The 19,134-nt window shown below is 32.5% G+C and overlaps 1 protein-coding gene across 5 annotated transcripts in view; it reads right to left on the reverse strand.

Moving 5' to 3' along the window:
* The window catches only part of Ccser1 (coiled-coil serine rich protein 1), a 1,339,591-nt gene that overhangs the window by 239,330 nt on the left and 1,081,127 nt on the right, over positions 1-19,134 (reverse strand). The window contains exon 11 of one of the 5 annotated variants that reach the window (XM_087215779.1): positions 17,681-17,726. The exons of the other annotated variants lie outside the window; for them this stretch is intronic. Coding sequence (XP_087071905.1) covers positions 17,681-17,726 — 46 coding nt within the window. The remainder of the gene's footprint in view (positions 1-17,680; positions 17,727-19,134) is intronic. 5 annotated transcript variants of the gene reach the window in all.

Genomic DNA, 19,134 nt, shown 5'->3' on the forward strand with positions numbered 1-19,134 from the left:
GATTAAAGATCTAAATATTAAGGCAGAAACACTAAACTTGCTGGGAGATAAGTTAGGTAGAACTCTTGAAGATATTGGCATAGGAAAAGACTTTATAAACAAGACCTCAGTAGCACGGGAACTAGCAGAAAGAATCAACAACTGGGATTTCTTCTTATTTAAAAGCTTCTGCAATGCAAGAGAAACCACCAACAGAGCTAAGAGACAACCTATAATGTGGGAAAATATTTTTAGTAGCTGTAACTCAGACAAAGGGCTACTGTCTAGAATATATAAAGAACTGAAAAAAATCAGACCCCCTCAAATTCAAAGACCCAAGTCAAAAATGGGCATCCAAAATGAACAGACATTTCTCAGACAAAGAAGTAAAAGCAGCAAATAAACATATGAAAAAATGTTCAACATCACTGGTCATTCGAGAGATGCAGATGAAAACAACACTGAGATTCCACCTCACCCCAGAAAGAATGGCTGCTATCAAGAAATCAACCAATAACAAATGCTGGCGTTGGTGTGGAGAGAAAGGAACCCTTCTCTATTGTTGGTGGGAGTGCAGACTGGTGCAACCACTATGGAAATCAGTGTGGAGATACCTCAAAGAACTAGGGCAGGAGGTCCCATTTGACCCAGCTATTCCCCTACTGAGTATTTTCCCCAAAGAATTAAAAAAATCATACCACAGAGATATATGTGTACCCATGTTTATAGTGGCACAGTTTGTAATAGCTAAAGCTTGGAAACAGCCCAAGTGCCCATCAACTGGAAACTGGATAAAGAGAATGTGGGTTTTTTTATAAAATGGAGTACTACTCAACCATAAAGAAGGAGAAACTACAGTCACTTATAGCTAAATGGATGCATATTGAGGCCATACTCTTAAGTGAAATAAATAAGACACACGTGTAAATACCGAATAGTTTCTCTAGTGTGAGAAACTGAGAGTGTAAATAAGGACTAAAAGGATTAATAACTAATAAATGATGATTTGAAATTGGAAAAGGTCCAAAGGGGTAGGGGTGGTGGGAGGGGAAAGGAAAAGGAAAGAATGGAAAGGAAAAATTATGAGAAAAGAAAAAAAAACAGAAATGAAATATGTAAACAGGGAAGGGTTTAGGGGTAAAGGGCGTACAGGTAATGGGAAAAAAATAAGAACCAAGATACATCATGTACAGGTACAAGCACCCAAAGATAAATGTAAGTGTATTGTATACCTAAAATGTACCAATAAAAAAATTTAAGAAAAGAAACCCATATGATGATCTCAATAGATGCAGAAAAAATATTAGACAAAATCCAACATGCTTTTATGATAAAACCCCTACAAAAAATTGGAATAGACAGTTTCTACCTCAATCTGATAAAAGCAATCTATGAAAAACCAACAGCCAATATCATGCTAAATGGTCAAAAACTGAAATCCTTCACACTAATATCAGGAACAAGACAAGGTTGTACACTATCACCACTCGTGTTCAATGTAGTCTTGGAAACATTAGCCACAGAAATTAGACAATTAGACAAGAGAAAGAAAAGGAATAAAGATAAGGAATAAAGAAGTCAAATTGTCATTATTTGCAGATGACATGAGACTCTATATAGAAGATGCCAAGAACTCCACCAAAAGTCTTCTAGACTTAATAACCAAATTCAGTAAAGTAGCTGGATACAAGATCAACACACAAAAATCAATTGCTTTTCAGTACACAAAGAACAGGTTCACTGAGAGAGAAATGGAACAATCAGTTCCTTTCACAATAGCATTGCAAAAATTGAAATACATAGAAATTAACCTAAGAGAAATCAAAGACCTCTTCTCTGAAAACTATAGCACTCTGATAAAAGAGATTGAAGAGGATAGCAGAAATTGCAAAGATATCCCTTGCTCCTGGGTAGGAAGAATCAACATAGTGAAATTGGCCATACTTTCAAAACTGCTATATAGATTCAGTGCCATCTCAATTGAAATTCTAGCAGCATACTTCACAGTCCTACAGAAAACAATCCAAAAATTCAGTTAGAACAAGAAGAGACCTAGAATAGCAAAAGCAATTCTAGGCAACAGAGACATGGCAGGGGGTATCACAACCCTCAACTTGAAACTATACTACAAAGCTACTGTGATAAAAACAGCACGGCACTGGCAAAGAAACAGACCTGAGGACCAATGAAAAAGGTTAGAAGATGCAGAAACAATTCCAGACACACTCAGCCAGCTCAGCTTCAACAAAGGAGCCAAACACCCTCACTGGAGGAAAGGTAGCCTCTTTAATAAATGATGCTAGAAAAATTGGGTTACAACTTGCCAAAGATTAAAACTTGACCTATATCTTTCGCCATGCATTAAACTAAACTCGAAATGAATTAAAGATCTAAATATTAAAACAGAAGTGCTGAACCAGGTGGAACAGAGGTTAGGAAGAACTCTTGAAGTCATTAGGGTAGGAAAAGACTTTACAAAAAAAATCTCAGTTGCCCGTGAACTAGAACAAACAATCAACGAGTGGGATCTCTTCTTACTAAAAAGCTTCTGCACAGCAAGAGAAACCACCAACAGTGTGAAGAGACAACCCACAATGTGGGAAAAAATTTTCACTTGCTGTTCCTCAGATAAAGGTCTATTATATAGAGTATATAAAGAATTTTTTAAAAAATCAGACCTCCCAAATTTAAAGACCCAATCCAAAAATGGGCTTCTGAAATGAACAGACATTTCTCAGGAAAATAAGTAGAAATAGCAAATAAACATATGAAAAAATGTTCAATATCACTGGTCTTTCGAGACCAGTGAAAACAACACTGAGATTCTACCTCACCCTAGAAAGAATGGCTGCTATCATGAAATCAACCAATAACAAATGCTGGTGGGGCTGTGGGGAAAGAGGAACCCTACTCTACTGCTGGTGGGAGTGTAGACTGGTGCAAGCACTGTGGAAATCAGTATGGAGATACCTCAAAGAACTAGGACTGGAAGTTCCATTTGACTCAACTATTCCCCTGCTGGGTGTCTTCCCCAAAGAATTAAAAGAATCATACCACAGTGATATATGTGCACCCATGTTCATAGCAGCACAATTTGTGATAGCTATAACTTGGAAGCACCCCAATTGCCCAGCAACTGGAGAATGGGTAAAGAAAATGTGGGTTTTTTTTTTTTTTTAGTAAAATGAAGTATTAGCCATAAAGAACAAGAAACTAGAGACATTTATACCTAAATGAATGCACATTGAGGCAACAATCTTAAGTGAAATAAATAGGACACACATGTGTAAATACCGAATGGTTTCTCTAGTGTGTTAAACTGAAAGTGTAAATAAGGACTAAAAGGTATAATAGATAATGTGAAATAGGAAGAAAAGGGGCAAAGGGGAAGGGGAAGTGGGAGTGGTATTGGAAAGGAAAGAAGGGAATGGAATTAATATGAGAAAAAGAAAAAATGGAAACAGTCTTTGTAGGTAGGTAAGGGTGGAGGGGTTGAAGGGAGGCCAGGGGATTGGGGGAAAAAATAAGAACCAAGATGGATTATGTAAAGGTGCAAATTTCCAATGATGAATGTCATTATATTGTATACCTTAAATGTACCAATAAAATTAATTTTTAAAAAAAGAAAGACTCCTATGGAAAAACTTAGAAACTTTCTAACAAAATGAATTTTCTTTTCTTTTGGCTCAGATCTGAAATGATTGATTGCTTGACCTTTTTGGCTTATGAGTGCTTCATGTTATAAAGGCATTATATGCTCAAAGTGGAGAAACTAATAAAACAAATGGCAGCTTAATGAATCATTGGCTATGTGACCTTGGGTAAGTGATGTAACCCCTCTAATGCCCTGATTTCTTCACATGTAGTAGTGGATATTGTATTATTGGGAATTATACAAGCATTCTCTTACCCTTTTCAAAAATATAGCTATTAATCCTAGATAAATATTTTAGTCTTTTAGATAATAATTTAAATATTTTAAATAACTGGCATTGTTTCTTTTTTGATTTTGGTACATCAAAGAAAAAATAAAACTGAATTGAATCAGGGCACCCAAAAGGGAGACTCAAAAGAAAAATTATTCAGTTTACTATTTTTAGTGATAATTGATAAAGTTCAATTTTACTTTGAACCATTTAAACATGATTTAGTGGTCAAATTAATAAGTCTCAATTCCAAATTTCAAGTACATCTTGTAGTTTCTTTTCTTGTTCACGAATAAAGCTCATGCTAATAATGAATTAATTGAATGCTACTAACCATGAGGCTCATAATGTCACAAATTGAATACTGTAAAATATATACACATATATTAGTACTCGGAGTTGAACCCAGCCTAATAAGAATCATTAAAATGGAAATCAACATGTAAATCTATTATTTACTGCATTTCTCTTACTTTAATATATTATAGTCAAAATTGCTTTATTAAATTCTTCAACTTATCAAGTCAAAAATCAAACTAAATCTTGGTGGCTTATTTTAATATACCAAATAAATTTGAGTAACATATTAAAAGCTTCCTGAATAAGGGAGTCAAGAAAATCTGAATTCTTTTTAAAAAACATATTATGAAAAATAATTAACAATTTATGAAAGATGAAAGGATCGTTTCTAACATTCTTCAGGCTCCACAATTATGGCTTCCTGTTGAAAGATACTTAAATCCCCCCAATGTACAAGCTGACCTGCCAGTTGCTGTAATCTTAGCTAATTTATCTTTCTATTTTGCAGCTTAATATGCAGCACAATAATTACCAATTGCCTTATTTTCTCCATTCCCACTGGGGCAGATGATTTTCCAGGTGCAGCAACAAGTATCTCAGAACTAAAGAAATGAGGTAATGATAGTAAATTTGATCAATACAATTCTAATTTCAGAAAAAGCAAATGGAAGAAAAATAGGAATTGGTCGAAAAAAGCAGTTTATTTCTCTATGTGAGTTTTAAAAATTTTAATATTACATATTCATTATCTTATCTACTTCTGTTATGTACTGTATTAGCCACTTGGATAAAATGACTTGTTTTTAATGACCAAGACTAGAAAGCCAGAAAAAATTCGAAGAATCATTAATGGAATAGAGCCTTTGATTTAATGCATATTGGCTTATGCACAGAAGGTGGAGTGGGAAAGAAGGGAGTAAAAGGGAATATGAAGGAAGACTAGAAAGGGAGCTAGAAAGAAATGAAGAAGGAAAATAAAAAGGGGAATCATGTAAGTTTACTGTAGTAAATACAAGGAATTTAAATATTTTAAATACTACATTTTAAATATCTGCTTTCTAACTTGTTTTGTCTGTTTCATTCCATACCTCATTCTAGTCCTCCTCTTCCAAAATCTAGATGGACCTACTCCTTAGATACAGTAACCTTTCCATCTCTGAAGTTCATTGAAAATTTGTGCACCTTTCGACATACCTGATTTCAAATGAATATGTGGAAGAATTACAATACTTATTTCATTTATTAAAGCTGCATTGCCATGTAAATACTTTGAAAGATTGTTGGATTTATAGACATAAATCTTTATTTGGTCTCAGTAAAGTGACTTAGCTACAGTTAATTTTTTAATTTGTTTTTTTCCCTATATAATAATCTTTTTTTTTTTTTTTTTTTTTTTTGGTAATGGGGATCGAACTTGGGACCTTGCGCTTGTGAGGCAGGTGCCGGAACCACTGAGCTAAATTCCTGGCCCCCCTATATAATATTCTTAAAATGAAATATATTCAAGTATCTTGTGAAACTAGTTATTTACATACAATTACTGTCATATGAGTGAAAACAAAGGCTGGCTAGTTCATGGTGTGATGTTCAGCACGAAAGAACACAGGATAATTGTGACGTTTTTCATTTATTCTTTAGAAAATAATAATAATAAACCAGCAGGAGCAAAGAAGCCTAAATATTTCTCCTTCAGTAAATGAAAACTATATTTTTATTTGCCTGAGTATAAATAAGAATATAGCTAAGTGCAAAAATTTTGGGTTCCATCTCAGTATTGCCAAGAAAAATTTCATTTGTTGGTCTTATTTTTTCTATAGTAACATTTCATGAGCTTCATAAAAAGTCATTTTCTTGGCTTTTTATGTTTTAAAATATTTAAATCCCCAAATTTAGTAATATTAGCATTTCTTTCCTTCAAAAATAAACATAACTTCTTAGGTCATATAACTTTATCTCTTTCTAATAAGTTTTATTGTCACGTTTGAATTTTTTTTCTTTTTGGTACCAGGGATCGAACTCAGGAACTTATGCTTGTGAGGCAGGCGTTGGGAACCACTGAGCTAAATCCCTGGCCCCTATTTAAAGTATTTTTGAAGCCTATTTAATAAGAATTAATGTTTTATTTTTCTTTTTCAAAACTTAATATTTCTTTAAATATTAATTCTCTGTATATGTGGTTTATCTAACTTTGTGACACAATAGGAATTTTGAAGTATTTACTTCCTGCAACAACTAATATCCACTGTATCTAACTGAATTTTTCCATTTTGCTGGTTTCTTTTTTTATTTATGGCTTATTATTGTTTTTCATTTTATTTTTTATTAAGTTTATTGGTCCATTTTAGTTGTGCAATATGATGACATTCATCATTGGAAATTTGCACCTTTATATAATCTCTCTTGGTTCTTATTTTTCCCCATTCCCCTGCCCTCCCTTCAACCCCTCCATCCCTCCCTATTTACAAAGACTTTCTTTCCATTTTTTCCTTTTCTCATATTTTTCCTTTCCCTTCTTTCCTTTCCCCTATCCCTCCCACTTCCCCTTCCCCTTTAGACCTTTTCTTCCTATTTCACATTATCTGTTAAACATGTTAATTCTTATTTACACTTTCAGTTTCTCACACCAGAAAAACTATTCTCTATTTACACATATGTGTCCTATTTATTTCACATAATAGTATGGTCTCAATGTCCATCCATTTAGCTATAAATGTCTTTAGTTTCCCATTCTTTATGGCTGAGTAGTACTCCATTTTATGCTGGTTTCTAAATAATAATGTAGAAGATGTACTTAGCCAAATATTATATAGGAGTATATTTTATTAGTAGCTTAACTTTATCATTTCTTTCAACAGTTCAGTGAAATAATATTGTCAGTTTTTCTGAAATTAAAGACCCTGCCATATTTTATGTGTTAGCATCTTAAACTCAGGGGTTCTTTTTTAATCATCTTGTTAAAATATGAATTACTATTGGGTTTGAGTACAACAATGGAAAGCATTTGTACTACAAAGTTAACAAAAAAAAAAAGTTGAATTCTGACTCTGCCTTTGCATAGTGCAGTAGGTCAACAGATACCCTTCCCAAATATATTTACAAGTTATAACTCCCAGGGCCTTAGATGAGATTATTTGGAAAGAGGATCAGTATATGTAATTAAGTTGAGGATACAGAAATGATTATGACAGCATTTTGGATTTAAGGTGCCCCTATTCCAACAGTCTTAACAGACAAAAATGGAAAATACAAGGGGACATACAGAGGAAAGACCACCTGAAAATGCAGGCAGAGACTGGAGTAGGGAAATAGAGTCCATGAGCCAAGAAACACCAAGAACTGCTGCAGCCACCAGGAGCTAGCTCACTGAAATGGAACGGATTCTTCTCTGAACATCCAGAAGGAATCAATCCTGCCAATATCTTGGCTTTGGATTTTTGGTCTCAAGAAGTGTAAAACCCTACGTTTCTGTTGTAACCCATCAGCTTCGTGGTAATTTGTTACGGCAGCTGTAGTGAATTAATATAGGCATATAATCAGTTAGAGAGTTAGGTTTATTAAGTTTCCACTAATTTCCAGAGGATCATATCTAAAGTATGTTTCTCTTAAAAAACACTGTAATATAATTTGTGTAAAGTTATACAAACTCAATCCATTAAAAGGCAATGTTCTTGTACATTGTATTGCTGAAAGAAATAAGTATGATGATAACATTCAACTAAACGCAGTAAAATTAAGGAATTATATTGGTTTAGAATATCACAAAGTGCTAGATCAGATAGACAGTTTTTAAAACCTACTACCTAAATGTTTGTCTTCTTGACACAAAAACAGTTGATAAATAAAATAACTTATTAATTTAAAAAGTAGTGGTTAATAAAATATCTTATTAATTTTAGGTATTAATTGATATTTAGTAGATAAAAATGATACTCTAGAAAGATAAATCTCATCTAAAACAAAAGATTTTCTTCAATCTGTGTAAGTTAAATTTTGATGATAGACTGATAACAACAGTTTCTCCATCACATAGCTATTCTATATCTATTACTAATTTTCTGAAATGCTATACAGATCCATAATTGAGACATTAAGAAAATAAGCATTCTCTTTACAGATCTTATATCATTCTATACCTGCACTGACAAGTGCAATGAAGATTGGGAAGGGCTGCGAAAAGGCCACTAAAAATTTCCTATGGGGATCTCTTGGGAAACCTTATCTCAGTGCATTTTTATACTCAAAAAACATACTTTTAGTATTTTCATATTTGAAAACTGATCAAGAATGAATCAATTTTTTTAGACAGACTTACTTATCCGAACAAAGTTCATTTGAAAGGTGTGCAAAATTCAACATCAATTTACTGATTTCCAATTTGAATTTCCACTGCTAAAGAGAACCAATACTGAGAGACCCTGAGCCCTCACTTTTTGTCATTCTATAGACAGACATCATAGGGAAAGCAGACTACAGATGACAGTGGGAAGGGCACTTATTGAGTGTGGAGTAATAGGGGCAAGAGAATGTGCAAGGGCTGAGCTCTGTAAATGAATGCATACATTTACATAATAAATTACACTGATGGGGAATCAACATTTCACATATCTCTTGGATCATACATGAGTATGTGAATTATCAAACACTTAAAGAGTTTTTGTTCTAATGTAATGATTACTAAACACTTCACTGCTCATTGATACCTTCTTTCCTATAGATGTTGTAATGCATTGATATGCAGTATAGTCACATTTAAAGGGTTAACCACTCCAGACTTTTCCATTTAAAAGACTGCATCTGTAGACTGAAATTTAATATACATTGATTTTCTCAGAGGTGAACCATAATCATAAATGCTTATGTCCCTTGGAGGAAGCTTCCTTATATATTTATGTTGGATGCATACTTTCATTTTATAAGGAATGCACCAGATTAACATGCTATGAACAATAAATGAGTCCCAGGCATCCAAGTGAAGAGGCTGTGGGATATATTTGCCACATTAACTGTTTCAGTTTGCCATCTTACTATCAATGCATTGTGTATATATAGAATTATTATCAGATTAGAAGTACTACTTACTCAGAAATGTTAAATAAAATGACCTTTGAAAATATAGGATAAATAATTTTAAGGCTTGACTTTGTCACTAAGTCCCAGACTTGGGATAATTTACTATGTCTCAAGAATCTATCCATGATATGGATGGGCTGTAGCAGGTAAGTTTTAGGGCTATCAATAATCACATATGCATGATATGGATAGGTGGGAAGAGATAATCTCCATGACCATCAACAACTGTCTATTGTAAGAAAATGGAAATTTTTATTTCTCTCTCCGTCAAGCCTTTAAATCATTTATATTTCTATAAAAATCTTACAAGATTAAATTAATCCCTAAAATACATGGTACCAATGGCTCTCATTATTAAATCTAAATTATATTTACTAATGTATTTCTTCAATATTTTACCTTAATTTAGACTTTGATTTGTATGATGTTAGTGATCTTCCAGTTTTTTTCTCAGCTTTAGTAAGGGTAGAAGTCAGCACCTTTTGATTGATTATAGATATTTATTAATACTATGGAAAGAAAAAAATCACAAATAGTTTATATAAACAAGTATAGAAAAAGACTGACTACTTTGAGATGCTAGTCTCTTATCTAAAAGCTATTAAGATTCTAAGAGGATATTTTGATTAGTTGAGAGTAACTTAATAGTTGAGAGTAACTTAATTTATTCACTGAGCTTGGTAATTATTTAAAAGGAAATGTGAAAGCAAGATCATATTCTTTTTTATTATATGGTATAGGATTAGCCCATAATATTTTGTATCTATTAATTTGTTTTTCCAGTACTGGAGATCAAACTCAGGACCTTGCATTTGAGAGGCAGGTGCAGTGCCACTGAGCTAAATCCTGGGCCCTGTATCTGTTAAATTTACTATCTCAACAATTAAATTTTCAATTGTTAGTGCATTCTGTTTTAGGATAATTTCACAATAGGCTGAAGTCCCTTGATCAATGTAAAAGTTTAGTTCATACATATGAGCATGTTGGATCAGTACAATGATTCAAACAGTTCAAACATTTTAACATGTTTAATTAGAAAAACAGTATGCTAATGTCGGGCAGGAGGGGACTGTAATCACATAACAATACAAATTATATTCGTTAAGGAATAGAAGTATGGAATAGGAAATTGATTGCTGGATCAGAATTTAATAGTATTGGTTCCTATTTCTCCTCTGTACCATTTTAGATCTACAGTTATGATTCATTATTAACTTTTAATATCCATCATAAAACAGTACTCACATATAAATAAATACATATACACATAAAATAGTAATATCTAGAAAGCAACTATTATAGTGGTAGGAGGCATAAACTATAAAATACTATAATATCTTTCTGTTAATATATTAGTCTAAATATAATTCAATCTATCTCAAAGGTCGCAAGTTAAATCACATGAATCATAAATTATATATGACAATAAGGCAGGTAATCTGAATATATTTTCAAGGCAGTTTATTTTGCATTTTATTTATTTAGATGCCTGACTTCATTTCTTCCTTTAAGATTTCTTGTAGTGCAGATCAGCTGGCAATATTTTTTTCTCAGTTTCTATTTGTCTGAAAAGGATTCTACATTTATCTTCATTTTTTATTGTATTAACTGACTACAGTATGCTGTGTAGCCATTTTGTTTTAACCTTTCCAAGCTTTAAAGATGTTACTTCATTTTCTATCAGTTTATAGCATTCTTGACATGTCTTCTGTAATTCTTTGTTCCTCTGTATGTAATGTGGGTTGCACTCCACCAACCAACCTTTGGACCTCTCTTACTGTTTGATTTTCACTACATTGAATATATATCTAGGTGTGCTTTGGTTGTTTTATTTTTTTCCTTTTCTATATGCTGTTCTTTACACTTCTTAGAGCTATAATTTGGTTTGTGCTATTATTTTAGAAAATCTATGGATATTATTTTTCAATATTTCTTCTACACTGTTTTCACTTCTCTCCCTGGGATACCAATTATGCTTAGGTTAGGCTACTAGATTCTTTTTCACAGATCCTTAATATTCTTCCCTCAATCCTTTCCCCTTCTTTTTTTTTCTTTTGTGTTTCAGTTTGTGTAGTTTCTATTGACCTATCTTCAAGTTCACAAGTCTTACACTGCTTGTGTCAGATCTAAAGATGAACCTGTCACAGGCATTCAGCATTTCAGTTACTGAGTTTTAATATCTATAATTTTCATTTGATTCATTCTTAACAGTACTCTATTTTTCTTTCTCTATCTCTCTGCTGAAATTGGACATCCATTCCTGCATGTTGTCAAACTTTTCCACTAGAGTATTTAACACATTAATTATGGTTATTTAAATTCCCTTTTCTGATAGCTCCAAAATCTGCATAATATCTGAATATGATTCTGTTGATTCGCTTCATTTGGCAGTGTATTGTTTTTCTTTTTCTTGCTTTTTCCATACGCTGCAGAAATTTTGTGGAAAGCCAAGCATTTTGTGTAGGCCACAGAGAGTTAGATAAGTAAATTTTTATGCATGGAAATTGGCGCTGTGGACATTGGGTTAATCTAGGCAGGAGCTGAGTTGGATTTATCATTGTTGCTATGGATATCCCTGGCCTCCAGTTTTGTCTAAATACACTATGTATTTAAATTTGGGACTGATTTGCCATAGAATTATTAATATATGTCCCTCTTCAGCTTGGTCTCTCTTTTGTGTGCTCTCAAATAGGGTGTCTCTCCCCTCTTCCCTGCCTCCTCTTAAAACTTTCCAAGCCATATTCCAAGATGACTTATATTACAATGGTTGTCAATTTGTACAACGCAAAGACGTTCTCTCTCTCTATGATCAAGCCTATCTGAACGCAAGCTTCATGTCCCTGGCTCTCACAGATGTGGCCTGTTTAGTGCTACAGCTCCCAGCTGTAGATTTGGGTCTATCCGATATTTTGTCTCTGTCCCAAGAAAAAGGAAAAGTTTTCTGTCCTTTTCCCCACTGGCAATCTGTTACCACTTGGTACTAAGGATGATGCTGTGCTCTGCTCTTTTTGTAGTATTTTAGACTTTTGTTTTAAATGGATAATGGGTTGGGGCCTGGGCAGAGTTTTGTGCCTTTGCTTCAAAAGTGGTCTTCCTATCTTCATGCCTCTAGCACAAGGAACACCTTGTACAATCTTGCTTATATCTGTGTTTGATTATCCAGGGAGGTCTGTGAGGAAAGTCTATAAGCAACTGCAAATTATTATTGCACTTATGTTTTCTGCTTAACTCATGTTTAATCCTAATCAATTTATTAACCATTTTTACAGAATTATTATCATTAAACAAGTGTACCTACTATATCTGGCTTCTCCTTGCAAGTACTTATATTTGCTTACATAAAGGTTATTCGGTTGTACTCTGATTTTTAGCTATCTAATAGCTCCAAATAGCTTTGAATTTACATTTCTTGGAGATTTTTATGTTACTGTATGGGTATGAATAATGCACTCTCTAGATTTCTACATCGCACACTAAAGTCGGAAATATATATCTCCTAAATAAACTAAAAAACTTAGTATAGTTACTATTTATTGTTTATATACCAATAAAATGGCTATTAGGTTTTATTTTTTTCCAGACTAGGCATAGGTCTTACTTTTTATTAGTTCAAAATTGTAAGTTCAATTATATGTAAAACTATTACTCTGGTCTTGAAAGAAAAGCAATATTCAAAGTTGCCTTCCACAGGATTATAACATAGATTGCATTTTCCTGTGTTCATTTTCCTCTTTTTAGTTATCTATTGTATTAGTTTGGCTTCCACTGCTGGTATATTGATAATTTCACCATGGAAATTAAATATTTTCCTCCTATTCTAATTCTGACTGAAATCTCTTCTGAAAATTAGAATGTCCTTAATCCAAATGTACATGTGTACATTTGCATGTGAATTTATAAACACAATAGACTTGCCTTTGTTTCCTAAGAACATACACACATAATCATTGGTTTACTTATGTAATGTCTAAAACATCCTTGTCAGACAGGGATTCTCTGAAAATGTATTTCAAAGATAGTTATAGCAAAAATTCTGTTAGCTCTCATTGCTGTTGAAGGTTGTTCCTATACTGTGTCTAAGCATGACAGAGAAGGAAGCAAAGAAATAAAATCAAAGATACATCTAAATGAGGATGATAAATAATGCAAAGATACTGTGTGGCCACAGAAGAGACAGGGAAGTGACACCCAATAAACTGATAAATCCAAAAGGAAAGAGAATAAATCAGAAGGCACAATTGAAAAATTCATTTGAAACATCTATCTTTACAAAGACACCTCAGCATTTTAGAATCATTTTTCTGGCTTTGAGATTAATAAAAATAGATAACATTCTACCCTGCCTTTATTCATGAGTTTTTTGTGGGGTTTTTTCACTAATTGAAGTAAGCAAGATAACCAGACCCCCCCCCCCGCCCCCCAGCCTGCATCTGAACTTTACCCCTTTTCCTCCCAGGACTGCTTGTTCAAAGTGATAAGTTAACCAGCACCTAGCTTACCTTATGGTTAAGAACAAAAGAGGACAGGACATATCTTGTCTTGTGATTAAGAACACAAGATAGGACAGGTTATACTGCGGCCCTAATCATAAAGATAGGAATTTCCTGCTAGATCCCAAACATTGGATTTTAATCTAACTTGCAATCTGCTTCTCTATCCCTGTGCTTGCTCAAAGATGAGATCATGACATTCTATTGTGAGGTTTATCCCTTTAAAAACTGGGCTTCCTTCCTTGATCAGTACCAAGGAAGATGGGAGCACGAGCTCATCCTTAGTTGCCAGCTATTAAAAAGACTCCTTTAATTTGGACATTTTCATGGCATGATTTTTTCCTTGAGACAGCTATAATAAATTTAAAAATTGCTATTTAGCTGTAGAAAGGGAAAAAACATGATTGAAAATTAGGGGAGATAATTTAAACAATTAAGAGGGAAACATGTAGAAAATTAATAGTACAAAATATTCACAAAGTCTCAAAACATTGATATTTCATAGAATATGTTTCTTTTCAAGAATAAATTAAGGTGAAATCTGCAAACTTTTGTGTGAAAGAACATTTGATCTTTCAGTCATATGTAGCAAAAATAATTTCTCTTTAAATTTTAGAATTCAACAGGATTAAAAAAGTATATTTTCACACCTACCCCCCAAGCTTTTAAACATATAACTTTAGTCCTATTTCTGATATAAAAGAAGCTGCTCTCTTATTCTCAGTAAGAAAGCAGCATCATTGTCATGGACAGTTAGGTAAGTGGACATTCAACCCTCTGAAGAATGACTCAGCAAAATTGGATAACTACCTTTACTAGCATAACTGTAAATAGTAATAGATTGTTTTTGCTCATACATTGGGAAAATAAAGCTATTTTTTGAAATATGAAGGCAAGATACTTACATTTAATTATTTTTAGTAAATCATCGTTTCATGTATTATGAAGCTTGCTGTTCACATTTTTACAGAGAAAATATACCTATATTTTATTAAACTTTAGAATAAATTTGTTAAATTTTAGAATATTCATTTGACAAAGATTAAGACATGAGCCTGCTAGAAGCAGGTTTCTGTAAGTTGAAATTCTTAAAGCAGTAATTACAGTCACAACATAGAAAAACAAATTATGCCTTGTTGGGACAGCATTTTTTGGGTCAATCTTCTGCCTCATTTTATTCAAATGTTATAGATTTCAACTCACACCAAATTTAGACTTTGCTAACATTGATTACAATTTAAAAAACATAAAAAATAGGAAATTGAGAAGTCAATATTATTTAAACAAATGATGCATATTTTAGCATTTAAATTAAGTTGTAATAGTAACATTCTAATAATTTTTGAAGACTCTTCTTGCTCCAAACAGTATATTATTTCTCAAACATTTTCTCTGGAAATGAAAAAATATTAAATAAGAGTATATTGTTTCCAACTAAACTTTGATTATTTAAAAAAGCATATTTGAGTGGGCATGTTAATTAAAACCTACGTGGAGTTTCCAAAGATGGAGATGAAATCCTCTAATTATACATTCACAGACTCTATAATTACCTCATCATATTAGCCATTCCCTCTTCTCCTAGATTCTGCCTGAGGATATTGTTAAAGAAAATTATTTTACTGGATATATTTTTGTGTTAGCTAATGTGACAGCCAGAAAATAAGGAAGTATTTAGTAGCAAATGTGAAAATAAAATTTTGTTTGTTGTACCTTCAAGAAAGTATTAGTCACATTTTGTGATGCAGGTGAAAGTGTGATAAAACTAGAATCAAGAATCAAGTGTGGGCCGGGGATTTAGCTCAGTGGTTTCGCCGCCTGCTGCACAAGTGCAAGGACCCGAGTTCAATCCCCGGTACCAAAAAAAAAAAAAAGAATCAAGTGTAAGATGTCTAGTTGGGTACTGATATTAGGGAACAGGGTAGGAGGGAAGGGGATTAATATTAATATTCTGATATTCATGTTTATAATAAATCATTCATTCCTGCTATAAGATTTTCTTGATAAGTGCCACAATTACAAATACCTAAAAAGACTCCACTAATGTGCAATTCAGAGAGCTTGACACTTGCACCTGACTAAAAGGAAATGTAGCACTTAGTGTTCTAAATTCATAGTGTTCTAAATTCAAGCTTACTATTTCCACATCTTTATGTTAAGGAAGGAGACATCAGTTTTATGGTGCTTTATACTGATATACAGTACTTATCAATTTACGATCCCCAGGCTTAGAGAAACAATGGCTCATTTATTTTTCTCTCTGATATTAGTAGGATTAACTCTCATTTAACAAGAACCAGCTGTTTGAAATCTCAAGTGTCCTATTTTTTTCATATTACACACATTGTTTTTGTGAAAGTCAGGAATAAATTTAAAATGTATGGTGATACTTCCTTATCCTTCATATTTCCATTTATGATTTCATGGCACATAGAATAACTTCATATTCCCAAAATTTCAGTAACAATGTCCTATTTACAAAGTAACAGTCTACCTTTAAGGCAACATTATGCAACATTTCTTCTTTTTAAAAGGTACAAATCTAAAAGCAAAATGTTTGTCAACTCCCTGAAGTTCTTGGAATAGGTTTTAATTTTTATCGATCAATGCTACAGTTTTTATTTAAATAAAGGAAGCATACTTGCAATGTACATTAAAAGTTTAGTTGCTAGACCAATAAAAATAAAAATAGTGATGGACAATTTGTGATCTATAATGATTATTTAACTTCGGTAAATGTTCATATATCTTAATCATACCTTTTATTTATATTAGCAGTTCTTGTAGCCACTTTATTCATAAGATTCCAAAACTTCAAAATTCTCCCATAAGAAATGAAACAATAAAATACATATTTCTTGTTTGTTGTGTGGGCAGATTTATAATGTTGCCAAGTGATGCATTTTTTGATTATTAATTCACAGATCTTTCTCAGTGATTGTTACCAAATCATAGGTTTTCCTGCCAATGGTGAAGAAAACCAATATGTAACACAATTGTACCTTTGAGTCACCTTTAGATGACTCTATTGGCATTTACTGTTAGGCACAATGATTAGAATCTTGTGGATGTACTGCTGCAGCAGTTAATAATGTAGGTAAATAACCATGATTAACTGATAGATGCTGGTGTGGGAAAAGAGAAAAGATGTGGATGGGATGGGCAATGAAAATCTCTTTCTCAAAGTCTGATGGGACTTTGGCGATTCTACATATTAAATTTACATATACATCTCTCATTGACAAAAAGTGCGTGTTCAAGTAGACAAGCTGTCACATAAATCTCCTGAACTGAAATGCAGATATCTGACTCTGCCAAGATGCATGCATTTATAATACAGCTGTGCAAAGTTGTAAAATCTGGGGTGTCTATCTAAAAATTTATAGATTTATTTCAATTTTCTAAATATGATAACTTAGAAATAAAACAAGAAGGTTAGAAAGTCAAGTTTTCTTTAAATTCACTAAAGGATGTCTTTTAATGACATTACTAGAAAAGTCTCATTAGCTGTGGTAAAACCACACCTTTGTATGATATAAGAGTGCTAAACTAATAAGTAAAGGAAGTTAGGATTTAAGAAAACAGAGATTCAGTTGACAGAGAAATTATTATCATTATTGCTAAATAAAAATAAACTTAAATTAGAGCCACTTCTTGCTTTGCTCCAGACTTTGAGACACTATTTAAATCCCAATGCACTTGGCCATATTGCAATGTGGTTTTTTAAATGAGCTGAGTAATGACAAACAGATAAGGAAGAGGCAAAGGGAACCATTTACTACACATTATAGGTAATATACAACACAGGAGATTGCATATTGACCTTTGGGCATTTGGTCTCAATCAGCATGCCATGCTACAGCACAGGAACACAGAGTCATGTTTACAACACAGAGCTGAATTTAAGAGACTCACATAATTGCCTGCGAGAAGGTACAGGAGCACTTCCATAAGCTGTGCCCTGTAAATAAAACAAATTTTTTTTTTTGGAGCAAATGATGTCAGCATCAGTAACAGTAGGAAATGATGGTGAAATGAATAAGGGAAAATGAACCAAAATACAAAATAAGTAAAAATGGTTTAAGATACTGCTCTTGTAAAATAAGACTATGTATTTGGCAGAAAAATATATATTAAAGTAGTATTTGAAGAAAATTAAGTTAAATATCAAAATAAGAAAGTAAAAAAATAAATTATACCAATAATGGAAACATTTAGATTTGACAGGGAGTTAGTTTGTGAAAAGTAGAACACATGATATTTAGGAAGTGGCCTCCTTAAAAAGTAGGTTCCCTTGCACCAATTCCTTAGCTGATGGAAACAGATTTTGTTACTCTTTTAAAGTAAGCAGTCCACTGATAGTTACATTTTTCTATTTCTTCCTCAAAGGTTATACAAGGCCTCACACCAAAAAAGGACTTCAATAAAATTGTCTTAATCTGTGCATCAACAAAAACTGACCACTGACAAGCATCATGATTTGATAGAGCAAAAGTTATTACATGAAAACACAGTATGGTAGACACCAAAGTTAGAAAAACAACATTTCAAATGCCCGATATATCCCTTTGGTTAACAATTCTTTTTACAAACACTTATTGCAGTTTAAATTTTATATTTTTATTTCTGACATTGATCTGGTACAAAATTATGTTATAATATACTCAGATATGTTTAAAAATATTAAATAAATAAGAGTTTCTATAAAATCAATAGTTTGTTATAGTAGAAATACATCACAAATTACAGTAAATTTTTTAAAAGATTAACTAAAATTTATTGAATGTTTTCTCTCTGAAGTTCCTAGGCTCAGCACATGAAAAGCATTATCTCATTGATTTCCTTCAACTACCCTGAGGTAGTTACCATTTTTTACTTTTGTTTATTATTATTCCTATTTTTGCTGATGAGAAAACTTTTAATAGAACTAATTAAATATCTTTAGATTTACTTTAGGATAAGCTAAGATGCTAAGTTTTTAAGGCTAAATAAGTAGTTAAAATGGGAAATGTGTGAAGTGATCTATATTTCTGGCAGAATTTAATGAATTTTGCTTATCACAAAGAATAGTAAATGTTAATGTTACAGCCTTGGTTCTGTTAAGGTATATTAAAAAAGAAATTTAACTTATAAAATATTCACATGCTTACACTGAAGGATGATAAATAAGATATGCAAATATCTTTTTGAAATTTCTTTTAGGACTATATTTTTATTTCTATTTCTGGTCTATTTAGGGAGAAGCATATCCTTTTCGCTATGTTCAATTGGAATTTGGTTGGTTAGCTTTAAATAAATTTTATCTGCAATAAAAATTTATATATAAATTAGACCAAAGGAGTATAACCTCCACTTAGATGAAAGCATAG

This window comes from Heterocephalus glaber, unplaced genomic scaffold (genome assembly GCF_053883595.1).
Source record: "Heterocephalus glaber isolate CG9 unplaced genomic scaffold, H.glaber_assembly_v1.0 deba00001454, whole genome shotgun sequence".
Classification (NCBI taxonomy): Eukaryota; Metazoa; Chordata; class Mammalia; order Rodentia; family Bathyergidae; genus Heterocephalus; species Heterocephalus glaber.